Genomic DNA, 15249 nt, shown 5'->3' with positions numbered 1-15249 from the left:
ACACATAACGTTTCCACAGCTGCAGCTTTTGCAGCTTTCAATTTGCTTATTTTGGCGCATGGCTGGTTGAAAAGCTGCATGAAGATGTAAATATGTATTCAGAGAGAAAATGAATTTAATTGTACCCTATTCTTTTTATGTCGTCTTTCTTCTCCCTCCTTATATTCTTTTAAAAATCATTATGATTTTGCATCCTTTCTTTCCTTTTTTCTTTTTTGCTGACCAGTCCCCCAGCTACTTTCTCCCTGATAAATATCACTTAGGGGTGTGCAAAGAACCTGTGTCAAAATTCCAAACTGATCAGAGAAGGCTGGCCCAACTGAGAGAACTTAGAGCCAAGTTTTTCCTTTCATAGATAACATCTCTTGACTAGGTGGCAGAGCACAGAAATTGTCGGGGGAGGAAAAACTTCTCAACTGGACATTTGGAAAAGGCAACTTACCTTAGAATTGTCAAAAACTCTGCTTCATGTGATGTATAAACCTTCATGATGGTTGTTACTACTATTATTTTTAATCATGATTCTGCAAGAGGGGGAGGAAGTTTACAGTTGTTGAGATTTGTGGGGGGTTTTGTTTGTTTTTTGGTAGACCTTGGAGGCACATACAAACTTTTATACTTTTGTTTTTCTTTTGCAATCTTTAAAATGTACGGGATTAAGATTTTTATTCCCTTGACAAAAGCTAATTGCTGTTGAACTGTTGCAGTTTTTTAAGTCTATATGAAGGGATATGAGGATAACTTTTTATATTCTGCCATTCTGTTTGTAATAAAACTAACTTTTCTCATGGCGAGAAGAATGCTTCATTATTGGCTTTACCCAAGTGATCTAAGAAAAATTGGCAGCACTAAAACAATGAAAAATGACCAATATTCATATATGAGTATCCTTGAAGGAGGAAAAATACTCTTGCTAAGGAAGTCGAGTAATTGCTTGAACTTTCAAGACTTCTAATGTTCATTCATTCAAAAAATTATCTGTTGAATACCCGACTATGTTATAGAGACTTTGCTGGGACAAATTGCCAAAGTAAAGTAAAATAAAGAGTGTCCCAAAAGATCTTCCCAAATCCTTTGCACATCCCCAAGTATCATTTTTGAGCATTTTTCCATCTGTCATTTTGTTCATCTTTCTCTGTCTTTCTTGATCTTCTACCGTGAAAGCAGACACAGCAACGTGCTCTGTTAGTGCAGAATGAAGAGAAAATTAAAAGGCAAGAGAGATCTACTGAGAGAGCCTTGCCCCAGCAAGACAATGAAGAAATTCTTCCCAAGGTTTCTATTCCAATCCCTGAGGATCACAAGTCTCTCAAAAAGTGCCACCTCTACTCTAGTACTTTTCCATCTCCTCGTATTCCTTTCATGATGTCTTTTCTCGTGATTCTTGCGTTGGCTGTTTGGTGGTTGGTCTTTCTGTGATCGGAAAACAGGGTGCTCATCCGAAATGTCAAGACTAAAGCCATTGAACTTTTGTCATTTACTTCTACTGTGTTATCTCCTGTATGATACCCTTTGATCTTCATAGTTCACTGTCCTAGGGGAGCTCTTTTTGATCATTTTTCTGTCAATAAAATGTTATTCTTCATAGAATGTGTATTGTGGGGTACAAAGGAGTAGCAATGGATTGCCCAAGCCATCTTTTCCTCACTGACGCTTAACAAGTTCAGAGAAATCAGATATAAGTATGTGACAGTCGGTACTTTCCCCAAAAAGGTTTAACTCTTCTATCCTGCATGTGTGTATTGTTCACTGCTGTTGTGTCCTCTTCTCCACTGTTAACACGCAAAGCAGGATACTCGTAGAAACATTTGATGGAATATTTCCTAATCTTCTATAGTCATTTGTGTGGCATGGGCTCTGTAGTTTAAAAAAAAAATTCAACTTATTAATTTTTCAAAAGCCTTAAAATGATACGTTTTAATCTATGAATCCATAACCACTCCTTTTCTTGAGATATCAAACCAGTATATACAAAGGCCTTTTTTGGAAAAGGGCTTTTGACATCTGTGGCCTTCTTATGTGTATTTCTGAAATGTACAGGGAAAAACATCTTTATCCTGCCTGGTCTATAGAAGGGATCTGCAAAGGTTAAACGCCAGCTTTTCACAAGTAGAATGTTGAAGGTTTAAGGAAAATGGTGCTGTGCTGGTGCCCCCTTAGCCTCCAGCCAGGGCTGAATTTACAGACCACTGTACCCATCTTTAAAAGTCCTAGAATACAGACTTATTCAAGATCTGTACATAAATATACCCTTCTCTGAATTAATACTGTGTTATTTCTTTATGACTTAAGTAATTATATTGCTAGAAGCAATATTTAGCCATTATCACAAGCTTAAAATATATATTGATATATTCTGTTTTCCTGATAGACTTCAGACCTGTTTACTCTTACATTTGTGTTGAAATCAATTGTTTTTAATTGATGGCTTTTGTGAGCTAAAGTTCTATCATGACAAGTATGTGTTCCTCTGTTTGCATGTTGATTTTTAAAGCTTCGCTGAAGTAAATATGGGTGTGCTTTGTTTTCACAACACAACTCAGATGTCTAACCTGTTATTTTTTACCTTGGTATTAATGACATCTTGCATGTAGCTTACTTTTTATGGCACTTGGATGTACCAATATGGATGCTTTGGTTAATGTCTCAAATATCTGTTTTGAAATCTGAGTTCATGGGGTTATCAAACTGAGATTTTTGCACTTTGTTTTACTTCTCAACACTTTTAGTTGATGAAACTTCTAAACAAGACCTTTTGTTTTTAAGATGATGGCTTCTTACAGCAAAAAAGAAAGAAAGAAGGAAAGAAAGAAAGAAAGAAAGAAGGAAAGAAAGAAAGAAAGAAAGAAAGAATACTAATGCCAAGAATCTTTGTCCTTCAACACCCACCACAATTCTATTTTTCTCTGGAGACATGTAGAAATAATTCTCTGGTATTTCCTGAAAACCGCTCTTCTGTCATCATAGGCTTTCCCCCCAAAATGGGAAAAGAAGTAAGGGCGGGTTGAATTTTAAAATCTGTTATGGGTGTGTATCTTTCACGTCACAGGCTATGTCTGTGTATAACAAATATTTTGTAACTAAGCATATTTCTTGATTCACTCATAATAAGAAAAGAGAAACCTCAATCTAACACATTGCAAAGCTGTCCTCTGACACAGAAAGTGATCATCCTAAGTAGTCCCCTTTGTCTTTGAAGTAGAAATGTAAGAGCTTTCCTTATGAAATTACAAAACTGTAACATTGGTTAGAGTCTTCTAAAAATTTTTCAGGAAACTGAAAAGGAAATAATCAGAATTTATTGTTACTTTTATAATGGCTTATGATTATATTTTCAGTTTTCATCCTGGTACACAGCTTTTTATTAACTATTATTGTAAACTTCACCTTGGATTTTGTTTCCCTTTGTAGTCGAGTTATTCCAAGTCCATTAAAAGTCCAGCATAAGTCAATAATATTTTTCAGTGTTTTGAAGTGCAGCAGGAGTCCTCAGAGATCCTTATTGATGGTTAAAGGAGAGGCCCTTTCTCTGATTAATGGGATAAGAATGGTTGAGAGAAGTGCCAAACCTGTTGGATTAAGCTGGTCAGTGCAGGTTCAAAAGATATACCCATCACAGTTAACAGAGGAAAAAATAGTAGACGTTACAGCTTTGTATTAACTACTGTTAATGCTGCTGATATTTGTAACAAAGCTGTAAATAATCTTAGTTTCCTTCTCATATCTCATTCCATTCTGAATGCCAGAGACAGATCCAAATAACTGTGTATTGGTTTTATCCTGGTTCAGCTTCTTAATGGCCAGTTGATAAATAAAAACAAAACAAAATAAAACAAAACCAAAACCAATTTGGACTAAAGGTATCAATACAGACCAGTAAAAAGTCTTGGGGTTTTTTGCCTTGATTTTGCTATTAATCATTTCTAGGATGACTCTGAGAAGTTCAGAAGTTCAGAAGTTAACTACTTGGTGCCCAGATTTCCACCTAGTAACATGGAGACAAACCTACCTCATGAGAATGAATCTGTAACGTTTTCCAGGAACCAGAAGTTCTGGTTGTTGTTGTTCATTTCTTGGTCTTTTGGGGACTGGGAAGATGAAAACTTAAAAATCAACAGACATTAATTTCTTAGAATTTTTTCATACAAAAGCAAGCAGTTAAATAGTTGCGTTGATTTCCATCTACTTCTTACTGGTATTTGACCAAGCACTTAAAACTACTGAAGGTAGAAATGTCTTTCCAAATTCATCATACTCTTAAACAATTCATCTTGTCCTTAAGGTATTCTTACAGTGGACCAAACTTGAAAATAAACCCAGCATCAATCTTTGGACCTATCTTTTAGCCATCTACTTATGCTAACACTTAGAATATGAAGGAGATTCAGTTCATGTGGATCAATTTTACAGCTTGTTTACATCTCTGGTAAAAGTTTTGGAGGGAGAAGATACTGATTTCATTGACTAATATTAGACTGGGGATTTTCTGTGGATTAGGTTTCCATTTGTCATCCTAGATCCTAGTACATTTCTTTCTAGTAAATGTTGTAAAATTTTCTCTGAATTTGCTGTGGGTATAAGCAGATTTACTGTCTCCTACATTCCTGAGTTACTTTTGTAATATTTCCTACAGATAAGCATGGAGAATATACTAAGCATAAGAGGTTTGGTTGTTTTTTTAGATGGTATTAGCAAGCAAAATTTATACTTGGGCTTTACCCAGTGATCACATATTTACAAAAGGAAGACAGAAAATTCAAAAATAGTATGAGACACTTTTTCACTTTGTTGCTGTTTTGTTTTTTTTTTTCCCCCCAAAGTATTGAGTATAGTAAAGGTATATAAACTTCTCTACAGTTTCCATCCCTTGTATTCTTCACGGAAATTAGAAAATCCCAAACTTCTTTACAGCATTCTCTACCACACTGAGAAAAAAATGTTGCTTGTTTTCATTGCACTCAAACTAACCCTGTTGTTTGTAATTTTGGTACTAGAAATGGAGATGAGTCCTTGTTCTGTTCTCCATTATGCATGGCATGTGGGATAACTGTATTGGCCTCCTCCACATTGTAGTGGATAGTGGACCAATGAGTCTGCTCTCATTTCTGTTTCTGTTACCCCTCATGCCTTAGGAGCTCCTTCTTTACTGTAGCAGAGCATGCTACAAAGAAACAAACAAACAAATATTGATATGGACCTGGGATTGGGCACTGGAAATGGTTAAGAAAGTATGGCTGTTAGAGGGAGGAAGCCAGAAGGCGAACAGGGATGGCTGTGATCAACAATTAGAAATTCATGGAGTCGGGTGCCTGGGTGGCTCAGTGGGTTGAGCCGCTGCCTTCGGCTCAGGTCGTGATCTCGGGGTCCTGGGATCGAGTCCCGCATCGGGCTCTCTGCTCAGCGGGGAGCCTGCTTCCCTCTCTCTCTCTCTCTGCCTGCCTCTCTGTTTACTTGTGATCTCTCTCTGTCAAATAAATAAATAAAATCTTAAAAAAAAAAAAAAGAAATTCATGGAGTATTTCACTTCATAAATGAAATTCTTATCTTATTAAAACTTGAGAGACAAAAAGAAGCAGTCTGTTACTCCCACAGATCAGAAATACAGGCTAAAAGCTAAATAACTTCAATCATAGCCTAACTAAATGTGTGGGTGACAGGTCATTGAGGAAGTGTATGCTTTAGAAATGGTTTTCTAATCTTTTGTGATTGATATCACAGAGAACAGCCTCCCACTTTATAGTCCGAGTTCTGTTCGCAGTAAGTAATAGAATAAATCTAACATTTCAAAGATTAGAGGGTAGGAGAAGCATGAGTCCCAACTATCTCTTCAGGCCCCTCCCCACCCAAGTCATTAAAAGGTGCAGTTTAGTCTCTCATTTTCTCCTCTACTATTCTCTTTGAAGAAGAGTCTTCATATGTACAGGATCCTAGCTCAATGAAACAGAGACTAAAACTTAAGTGGAAACCATGGTTACTGCTATGCATTTATTCACTGCCCTCATTATGTGTTACAGATGCAAAGAGGCAGCATTATCAGAATTTTAGGGTTGGATAAGCCCCTGATCCAACTCTTCTCCACTCCAACGCTTGACTCTTCTGTGCAATATCATTTAGTGATTTAAAACCATTTATGGACAAAGTGATCTCTAGCCTCCCAAGATACAGCATACTACATCTGGACATCTCTGATTTTTGCGTATACATCATTCTTATATTAACTCAAAATCTGTTTCCCTATAGATTTCAATTCTTGGTCCTGAATGGAAGCCTTCTGAAGAATTTTCTATCTTTCATATTATTTCATATTAAATTCACATAGTTAAATGTAACTCCCATGTTGTAATTAGTCATCGTTCTTGCCCTCAGATAACTTACCATCTGATATCCAGATCTGTCCCAATCTTCCTTCTAACATGTTATCCTGCCTTTTTCTTTCTTTTTCTAGCTGTCCTTGTTTTATCAGCTCGTTTTCTTTCTGGCTCCGTTGCCCATCGGTTGCTTGCCAATGGTTTATTCATCTTGTGTTCTTATCCATTCACTTGCCCTCTTTCTTAAAAAGAACATCTTGAAATTCCTGGAAATCCCCAAGCTTCTTCATAGATGACACAGGCACGTGGGATTTTTTTTTCTTTCTTTCTTTTTTTTTTTAGATGAAAGAGAGGAGGTGGGATAGTTTTGTAGCTTTGGAAACTTCTTGTAGCCCAGAATCTGTTAACAAGACAGAATCACTATTCTATTTTGAAGGAGCGTACTGCCAGAGGCGGCATGCTAGGTTTGCGTGCCTTCTCTGACTGACTAATCTTTATATACTTTAGCACCCCCATGTGATTTAATTTATATCATTGTGATATGGTAAACTTATGGAAACTTACTTTCTGTGTAACATTCTGATGATGGCTTAGATCCCCACCAAAAAAAGTGGTATTAAAAATTTGAAATGACGTTAATCCATCTCTTTTAGCTTGTACCTGTCTCCTCAAAACTGTGAGATTCTCAAAGGTGAGAGTCTTTGTTTTATGCATCTTTGTTTGCCAATCTATCACCTTTGTATCTCAGATATATAGCAAATACTTAAAATTTGTTAAATTGGATTAAATGATTAGTCACAGATGGTAATGGATAAACTCTAACTTTTCATGTAGAATCTCTTGTATTGGGACACAGATTTGTGCCAAATTAATCACCATAAGCCTAACCAGTATATGTGAGTAGCCCAAAAACCCCTATATGAGCCAGAAGCCACAGTCTCTCTTATTAATCCTGTAGCATGGTCCGTGGTTTCTTCAAAGAAATCTCCTGTAGTAGGTCTCAGTCTCTCTTGTTAATGTCTTGTAATTTGGTTCAATTAAGAGCTCTTATCCATTTACCAAAAGTAACAGCCAGCTGTTTTCTCTATGGAAGGTATTACTGAGATCGGGTGCTTGTTTGTATCTATAAATGCATCTTGGAGTGTGACATCATAAAGGGAACCTGATATTTGACAATTTGTGTTTATCTAAAATACATTGCAGAGAAGAGTTTGATCCTTTTTTTCTTGCGTTTCACATGGCATAAAAACACCAAGTGTACCAAACTCTTGTGATATCAAGGGTTTTGTATATCAGATAGACCAGGAGTTGGCAAACTTTCTATAAAGGTTCAGATAATAAATATTTTAGGCTTTACAGGCCATATAGTCACTGGCATAACCACTCAAGTTTACCATAGACAACAAACAAATGAAGATGAACATATTCCATCACTTTATTTATGGACACTGAAATTTGAATTTCACATAATTTTTATGGTCACTAAATATCATTTTATGTTTTCCAAACCGTTAAAAAATGTAAAATCGTTCCTAGCTCATAGCAATACAAAAACAAGGAGTGGGCTGGATTTGAACTGTTGGCTATAGTTTGCTGACTGACCCCTGATACAGGTCTAGAGAACCAGAGAACTGATAAATTTACTCTTTCTGCCTTTGTACTGTTTGAAGAGCTGTAGATGCTCTAGCATCTTTATTCAGTGTTGAAGTATTTTCAGTCTTGTTTATGACTAGAAATGGAAAACAAAATGCAACGCATTTGTTTCTATTTATTTAGTAATTGGGGTGCACCAGAACTATAATCTAACATATCTGTAACCATCACAACACCCCTGCCTTTGTCAGTTTTCCAGATTGTTCAATGTTAACTGTCCTCTTAATATATTTAGTGATGAATTCAGCTAACCCCTTTGTTTGGTTTGGTTTTCAAGGGTCTGCTTTCATTTTCCCCTAAGGAATAAAGAAACAATTCCCAAAATCATTTTCTCTTTAGATAGTTTTTAGAGATATCTAACAAATGTGTTAAAGAACATGAAATGATTTTTTACTCTGAAGTTTTGGTACACCTTAGTGTTTCAAACAGTTGTATAAATTTAAGGTTGGGAATCTAAGGAAAACATTTTAGAAGGGTTCCTTGTTCTAAATAAAGAGATTTCCCTAAGAGGACCCCCCCCACCCGATTTGGGGCCTATTGGGACAGTATTTATCAATAAGTCAGAATAAAATGAATTTATATCCTTTCAGAAGTGTCTTTGCTTCCTGGTTGCCATGGACATGATTGTGTTCTGAAGAAGTCCTTGGTCTGTGTTTAGCTTTGGGAGGTGCTTTCTAATAAATCCGTAAATTTACGTTCCTTTCCATTCTCTGGGCCAGGATGCTTTAACTCTGATACTAAGCTGAATAAATTGTTTATCCCTTAGCAGTTCAGCAAGATATTTAAGCCTAAAGAAATCTGCTAAGAACTTCTCTTTTGGAACGTTTTCTTTGATATTTTTCTCACGTTATTTGCTGTTAATATGTAAATTTATCTTGAATAAATCTTATTGAAAATCTGATTCTGGGTGATAGTACTCATTAAGGAAATAGGAGCCAGCAATGCAGTATATAGATCCACTCAAAAAAAAAAAAAAAAAAAAAAAGGAGGAAGAAAAAGGAAAAGAAACTTCTGCTTCAGGGGATTAGCAAAAAAACATTATCAGCCAGTCTTTCTAGAAAAGTTCCCTTGTTTTTCCATGTTTTCACTCTTCTCTATTGTCTTTTGCTCAGTCCTAAAGCAGACATAACCTTGACATGTGTTCAGTTCTTAGCATATTAATGTTTTAAAATCAGCTTGGAACTCATTTGACTTATTTATACCAAGTGTTATAAATAACTTTTTTCTAACCATCTTAATCAGTCACTGCAACACATGTGATTGTCTCATCTGTTAGAAGCATTTTTAATATGCTGAGTTTGTCTTTTGTTTTTTTATAAAGCACGCTACAAATTAGTGGTTATTAATCATCCAGTATTGCCACTGTGATCATAGTGAAGAGTGAAGAATGGAGTGGGTGTGGATATGTGGGTGTGAGGAGAGCGTTCTCCTATAATATGGAATTAACAGAAGGTATACTGCTTTATTCACTTCACCTCTGGTAAGCCTTATCTCTTATGTTAGTTCTAGATTCTATTGTACCACGCAGGTAATTACTTAAAACCAACACTCCACATTTTGAAGTGTCTGTTCACTAGCTCAAAGTATGTACTTCCTGGCTGTGTCTGAGTAGTATAAAATTTTGAAGAGTTTCTTCAAAGCCATGTTCTTTTTAGGAACTTGTTGAAAATGTTACAATGGAAAGTCATTTTCATTATTATAGGATTTTTCAGGAAGAGAAGATACAGCTAGTTAGTATCTAATAAGAGTTTCCTGTTGTACTTAGTTCTGTGGAATCAAAATGTTATTTTCTAGATATTAAATTTTCTAGATACTAAATTGGGCCAGGATGTTTTTTTAAGTACTTATTATGTCTTTAATCATTTTTGGAATTGGGATTTCTGAGAAATCCTGCCAAATATATTCGTGTTCCATATTAAATGATCAGAGTTTTTATACTGGTTATAACTCCTTCCTCTCTATCTCTATTTCTCGATCTTAGCCCTTCTTAGTATCTTGAAATAAAATTTACTAACCAAAGGCTTCTGGTCTCCTAGACATGTTTAGTATAACTTTTAATATTTGCTGAAAACTGACTTCTAAAGCTCTGTTCAGGTTTGAGAACACTCATTTGATCTGTGGAGTCCTTGCTGGTGAGTGCAGTATTAAGGCAAAATTTTCTATTACCTAATAGATAAAATTTTGCATCAGGCACTGATTTTGAAGCTGTTGCTTTTACAGTCACCTTTTCTGGGGATAATCTAATAACAGCACTATTAAGGAAATTATAAAAACTATGTTTGAAGGATAATTGTCATTGGCAAATTTCATTTGCTGGCATTTGCGAGAGGCTGCATTATGGAGTGATTTTCTTATAATAAGCAGTTTTACCAACTGTAATTTACTAAAGGCCAACATCTAAGTAAGCCCCTTTTATCCAGATGTAATCTTTATATGCCAGAGAATAGCAAAGAACCATGAAAATGACTCAAGTTCTGTGGAGAAGCTAGTGAGCACTACAAGGGTGTATTTCTAGCTAGGGACCAATAGCATACTAACTTTATTTTTAAAAAAAGAGTGGGGGCAGATATAGCCAAGAGAGAAAATTTAGAATGAAGAGAAATGTATTGCAAGATAAGGTATGGCACACTAGAGAGGAAAGATAGAATTTTTAATTCATCTTTTGCTAGCCACATGGTTACTCTGTTGTTAGTTTATCCCCATCCTGAGTGTTTGTGATACTAATGTCCTTTTTTAGACTGTCAGCTGGCCTGAGTTTTCCACTGAAAGTGTACCAAAACTATTATTTATGAGGCTCTTGAGGGGTGTGGGGGGGTAGAGAATGATTTTCTTTTTGGTGAATTTTGTTCTTTCTTCATTCGTTTCCTTTTTTGGCTGAAGAATGGGCTATTGCTGCTTGACTTGTCATCTTTATGTTCTGTTTATACATGGCTTTTACAAAAGAAGCTATTACCACATCTGATTTATCTTTTATTGCAAGTGCCCATATAAAAGTATTTGTTTTAATCATCAGGTTGACATTCCTACTGATTGTCATACAACCACAGGAAACACCAGTTATTACTAATTTTCAAAACAGGAATAAGATTACAAATATTGATACTAAATTAATGTATAAAGACATTTTTTAGAGCTTCCCCCCAAGGCATTTAAAGCCGTTCTTTGCTGAAACATAAATTTCCCATGTTTTGTTAAAGAGAAAAATGTAGAAACAAAGCACTCGCAATTAACTGATCTAATCAGGATTGGGTTCTACATTTGTTAGTTTGCGTGTTGCAGACCATTTGGGGGTATTACTTAAATAGACTGTTGATAAGTGACTATAATATTTATTGTTTACTTTAGTAAAGAACCAGGAGCTGGACACTGCTGGTGGGTATCTTCCTTCTGTGCTTAGCAAGATAACCTCGATTCCTGCTGGTTCTGTGGGCATTTGCTGTGCAAAGCATTTCTTACTGGGTTTGCACGAAGCAAGGGTAATGTGCTCGGTGGGTGTATGTGTGTCTGTGCACAACCCTGTCCTTCAATCCCATTGCCTCCTACTTCTCACTCCCTTTTTCTTATCCTATTTATTTTTTTGATTATATAAATCTTATTAAAAAGTCTAACGAGGGGTGCCTGGGTGGCTCAGTGGGTTAAGCCTCTGCCTTCGGCTCAGGTCATGATCCGGGGTCCTGGGATTAAGCCCCACATCGGACTCTCTGCTCAGCAGAGACCTCTCTCTCTGCCTGCCTCTCTGCCTACTTGTGATCTCTCTCTCTCTCTGTGTCAAATAAATAAATAAAATAAGAAATTTTTAAAAATCTTAAAAAAAAAAAAAAGTCTAACGAATACCCAGATCTCCTTTTTGTGGCGTACAGAAACACTGATAGCAGTTTAATGTATTAACTTTCCCTGAGGTATTTACATTTGAACAGGCCACAAAGTCATTGTAAAGATGATAAAATTACAGAGCTAATCATATCATTGAGCAGTATGTGTAGGGCATTCCTAGGTCTCTGGTAAAATCTAGGAGCACCTGGCTGGCTCAGTCGGTGGAGCGTGTGTCTCTTGATTGCAGGGTTGTGAGTTCGAGCCCCACATTGGGTATAGAGATTACCTAAAACATTAAAAAAAAAAAAAAGATAAAATAGAATGAAGAGAATGTGAAAACAAATGCTAGTTTAATAAATGTGGTAGATTTAGGGTTCCATTGTGGAAAGTGAGTATAGAGGTAGTATGTTAAATCTTAGGCTCTTTTTACAGAAAATTTAATAATTTCAGGAAGCAAAATCTGTGGGTAGTAACATAGATATGATTTGGACTTAGAAACAGCAATAAATCTATTTAGTTTTAAATGATTATAAATTTTGTGACTAATGAGATATGTTTTTCCTAATTTTCTTTCTTAGCAGATAGTATATATCTCAAAACTATTAAAAAATGGCCTATCCAGTGTTTTCCATAAGGAGCTTGAATCAGGAATATTTATTAAATATTCTCATAGTGTACCTATTTTAATTCTTATATTCTGTCACAATTTCTTTCTTCAAAATTCTGTCTGGTGATATTCTCTAAAATATAAGGAGAGGGGCGCCTGGGTGGCTCAGTGGTTTAAAGCCTCTGCCTTCGGCTCAGGTCATGATCCCAGGGTCCTGGGATATATATATATATATAATAAACAAAATATATTATTAAAAATAATAATAAAATAAAAGCAAAAAAATTCAATAAAAGGAATTGAACTTTTTAGAAGAAAATAATTAGTAGTTTACATGTTTATTGGAGATATTTAGATCAATAGCTTAAATTCCCATTAATTAAGTCAAACCTCACACACAACGTCAAAAGAAAACTCGACTGACATCCAGAAGCAAACAAACCAAAAACACCTCATTATCAAACCAAATGACATTTTGTACCTCTAAGAATCATTCGAGCTTCATCAAAAAAAGTATGTGTGGTATTCTGTGCCTGAGTCCCTAAGTATATTTATGTCAGGGTCAAACCCTTGCTGATTTGGAGTAGAGTGTTTGAGACAGTTTAAGATGGTATTGGTAGGGGCGCCTGGGTGGCTCAATGGGTTAAAGCCTCTGCCTTCAGCTCAGGTCATGATCCCAGGGTCCACATCAGGCTCTCTGCTCAGCAGGGAGCCTGCTTCCCTTCTTCTCTCTCTGCCTGCCTCTCTGCCTATTTGTGATATCTGTCTGTCAAATAAATAAATAAAATCTTTTTTTTTTTAAGATTTTATTTATTTATTTGACAGAGAGAGATCACAAGTAGACGGAGAGGCAGGCAGAGAGAGAGAGAGAGAGAGGGAAGCAGGCTTCTTGCTGAGCAGAGAGCCCGATGTGGGACTCGATCCCAGGACCCTGAGATCATGACCTGAGCCGAAGGCAGCGGCTTAACCCACTGAGCCACCCAGGCGCCCCTAAATAAATAAAATCTTAAAAAAAAAAAAAAAGATGGTATTGGTAAAGTGGGTTAGACCAAGATAGTCATGCAATTTAGTGAGAGAATTTGTATTTTGGTCCAGCTGGACTATGAACATTTTTCTGCAGTTATTATTTGTGTTTCCTACTTCTCAGTTTCATCCATTTGATAAAATAAAATGTCAACTTAGCATATTAATGGCCCTCTTTTAAAATTTGTCTTGTTTTTAGTAAGAACACCCATATTTATTCATATTTGTCTATACTATCCATTAAACATGGACATATATGAAGATAAATTTTTCATAAGTATTTTAGAGATAGATCTTTGGAAGCATTGAATAAAATATTAGGGAAAGGCATTTTTTTGCAAACTCAAAATTCAGCATATACTGATTCCCAGGCTCTCATTAGAAGTTATCTCTATAACTGACATGATTATTCTCTTCTTTCTTTCAAAATTGTTCTGTCAGTTGTCTAATTCTGCTAGTATGGACTCAATAACATTACTGACTGGCGTATTTTGATGCTTAATGTAACAGTTTCATACCTGAGAATGCACTAAAAAATTAACAAGACACAGTAATTAAACTTGAGACCAGCTCTCGAGTTTAATTAATAAAAGTTGCCTTCCCCGCAAGCTTCCACCATTGCCACCACCATAAGATATATTTATCTTGTATAGATATACTTAACTGACATCCGTACATATCACTGTCAAAATCTTCAACTAAATCTGAGTACCATAGGATCAGATCACTTCTTTCTTTCATCTATCCCCAAATCACCTAAAAGATGTTTTTCTTCTGAGATGGCTATAAAACCATTTTTTTAAAAGATTTTATTTATTTATTTGACAGAGAGAGATCACAAGTAGACAGAGAGGCAGGCAGAGAGAGAGAGAGAGAGAGAGAGAAAGGGAAGCAGGCTCCCTGTTGAGCAGAGAGCCCGATGCGGGACTCGATCCCAGGACCCTGAGATCATGACCTGAGCTGAAGGCAGCGGCTTAACCCACTGAGCCACCCAGGCGCCCCTATTAAACCATTTTTTGAATTTGCTCAGTCATTCTGATGTTTTATACTTGATTCCAATAAAACAAGATTTAAGCCTGAGGTGCAAGGCACTCAGGCAAAAAAAAAAGAAAGAAAGAAAGAAAGAAAAATATAAATCATTCTGACTGAAGTGTGATAGTGTTGATTTGTAGTATATGTATCACTTAATCTAGAGTTACTGTTCAGATCAAGTTTTAGGAATCTTTGATCTTTAATATTTTATATTCCCAGTTGCTATCATGTCTGGCAGGAGAATGATAATTTTCTTTGCATGTCTTTACTGGTTTCAGAGCTACGTTCTCTAATAAGAAAATCTACTAAGGAATTAAGTCACAGATACAACCATATTCACATTCCTGAGAATAGTCCTGCCATTTTAAAATCAGAAGACATTAAACAAAATATAATGAAGCTACACCTTGAAGTTGAGCTATTTCTTTTCCACCCAGATACATTAAGTACACAGTCATTGACTTTGACTTTCAAAATCCACTTGATAAATTACTAAGGTTTTATATTATATATATAAAAGAGAATGTTTATATTAGTTACCAATCACATTACTTAGCATTCTTTCTATTAACTACTTTTTCTTTTAGGAAACTATTTTAACTGTTTTTTTTCTAAGATTTTATTTATTTATTTGAGAGACTGAGAGATAGTGAGAGAGAGCACATGTGGGGAGGAGAGGGAGAAGCAGGGAGCTCCACGAGGGGCTCAGCACAGCGTCCGACCCCATGACCCTAGTATCATGACCTGAGCCGAAGGCAGATGCTTAACCAACTGAGCCACCCAGGTGCCCCTATTTTTAACTGTTTTTAAATG

At 36.0% G+C, this 15249-nt stretch overlaps 1 protein-coding gene across 21 annotated transcripts in view; it reads left to right on the top strand.

Annotated features, from left to right (window-relative positions):
• EPB41 (erythrocyte membrane protein band 4.1) overlaps nucleotides 1-15249 on the top strand; it is a 199217-nt gene that overhangs the window by 159184 nt on the left and 24784 nt on the right. Inside the window, exon 17 of one of the 21 annotated variants that reach the window (XM_047723960.1) lies at nucleotides 1168-2259. The exons of 17 other annotated variants lie outside the window; for them this stretch is intronic. In XM_047723960.1, coding sequence (XP_047579916.1) covers nucleotides 1168-1419 — 252 coding nt within the window. In that variant the 3' untranslated portion in view covers nucleotides 1420-2259. Of the gene's footprint in view, nucleotides 1-226; nucleotides 576-1167; nucleotides 2260-15249 lie in introns of those variants that run through there. 3 more of the 21 variants (XM_047723966.1, XM_047723965.1, XM_047723967.1) reach the window with 3 other exon arrangements.

This window comes from Lutra lutra, chromosome 4 (genome assembly GCF_902655055.1).
Source record: "Lutra lutra chromosome 4, mLutLut1.2, whole genome shotgun sequence".
In the NCBI taxonomy this organism is placed as follows: domain Eukaryota; kingdom Metazoa; phylum Chordata; class Mammalia; order Carnivora; family Mustelidae; genus Lutra; species Lutra lutra.
The sequence above is the reverse complement of the archived record's forward strand: the minus strand, read 5'-3'. Positions and strand labels throughout refer to the sequence as shown.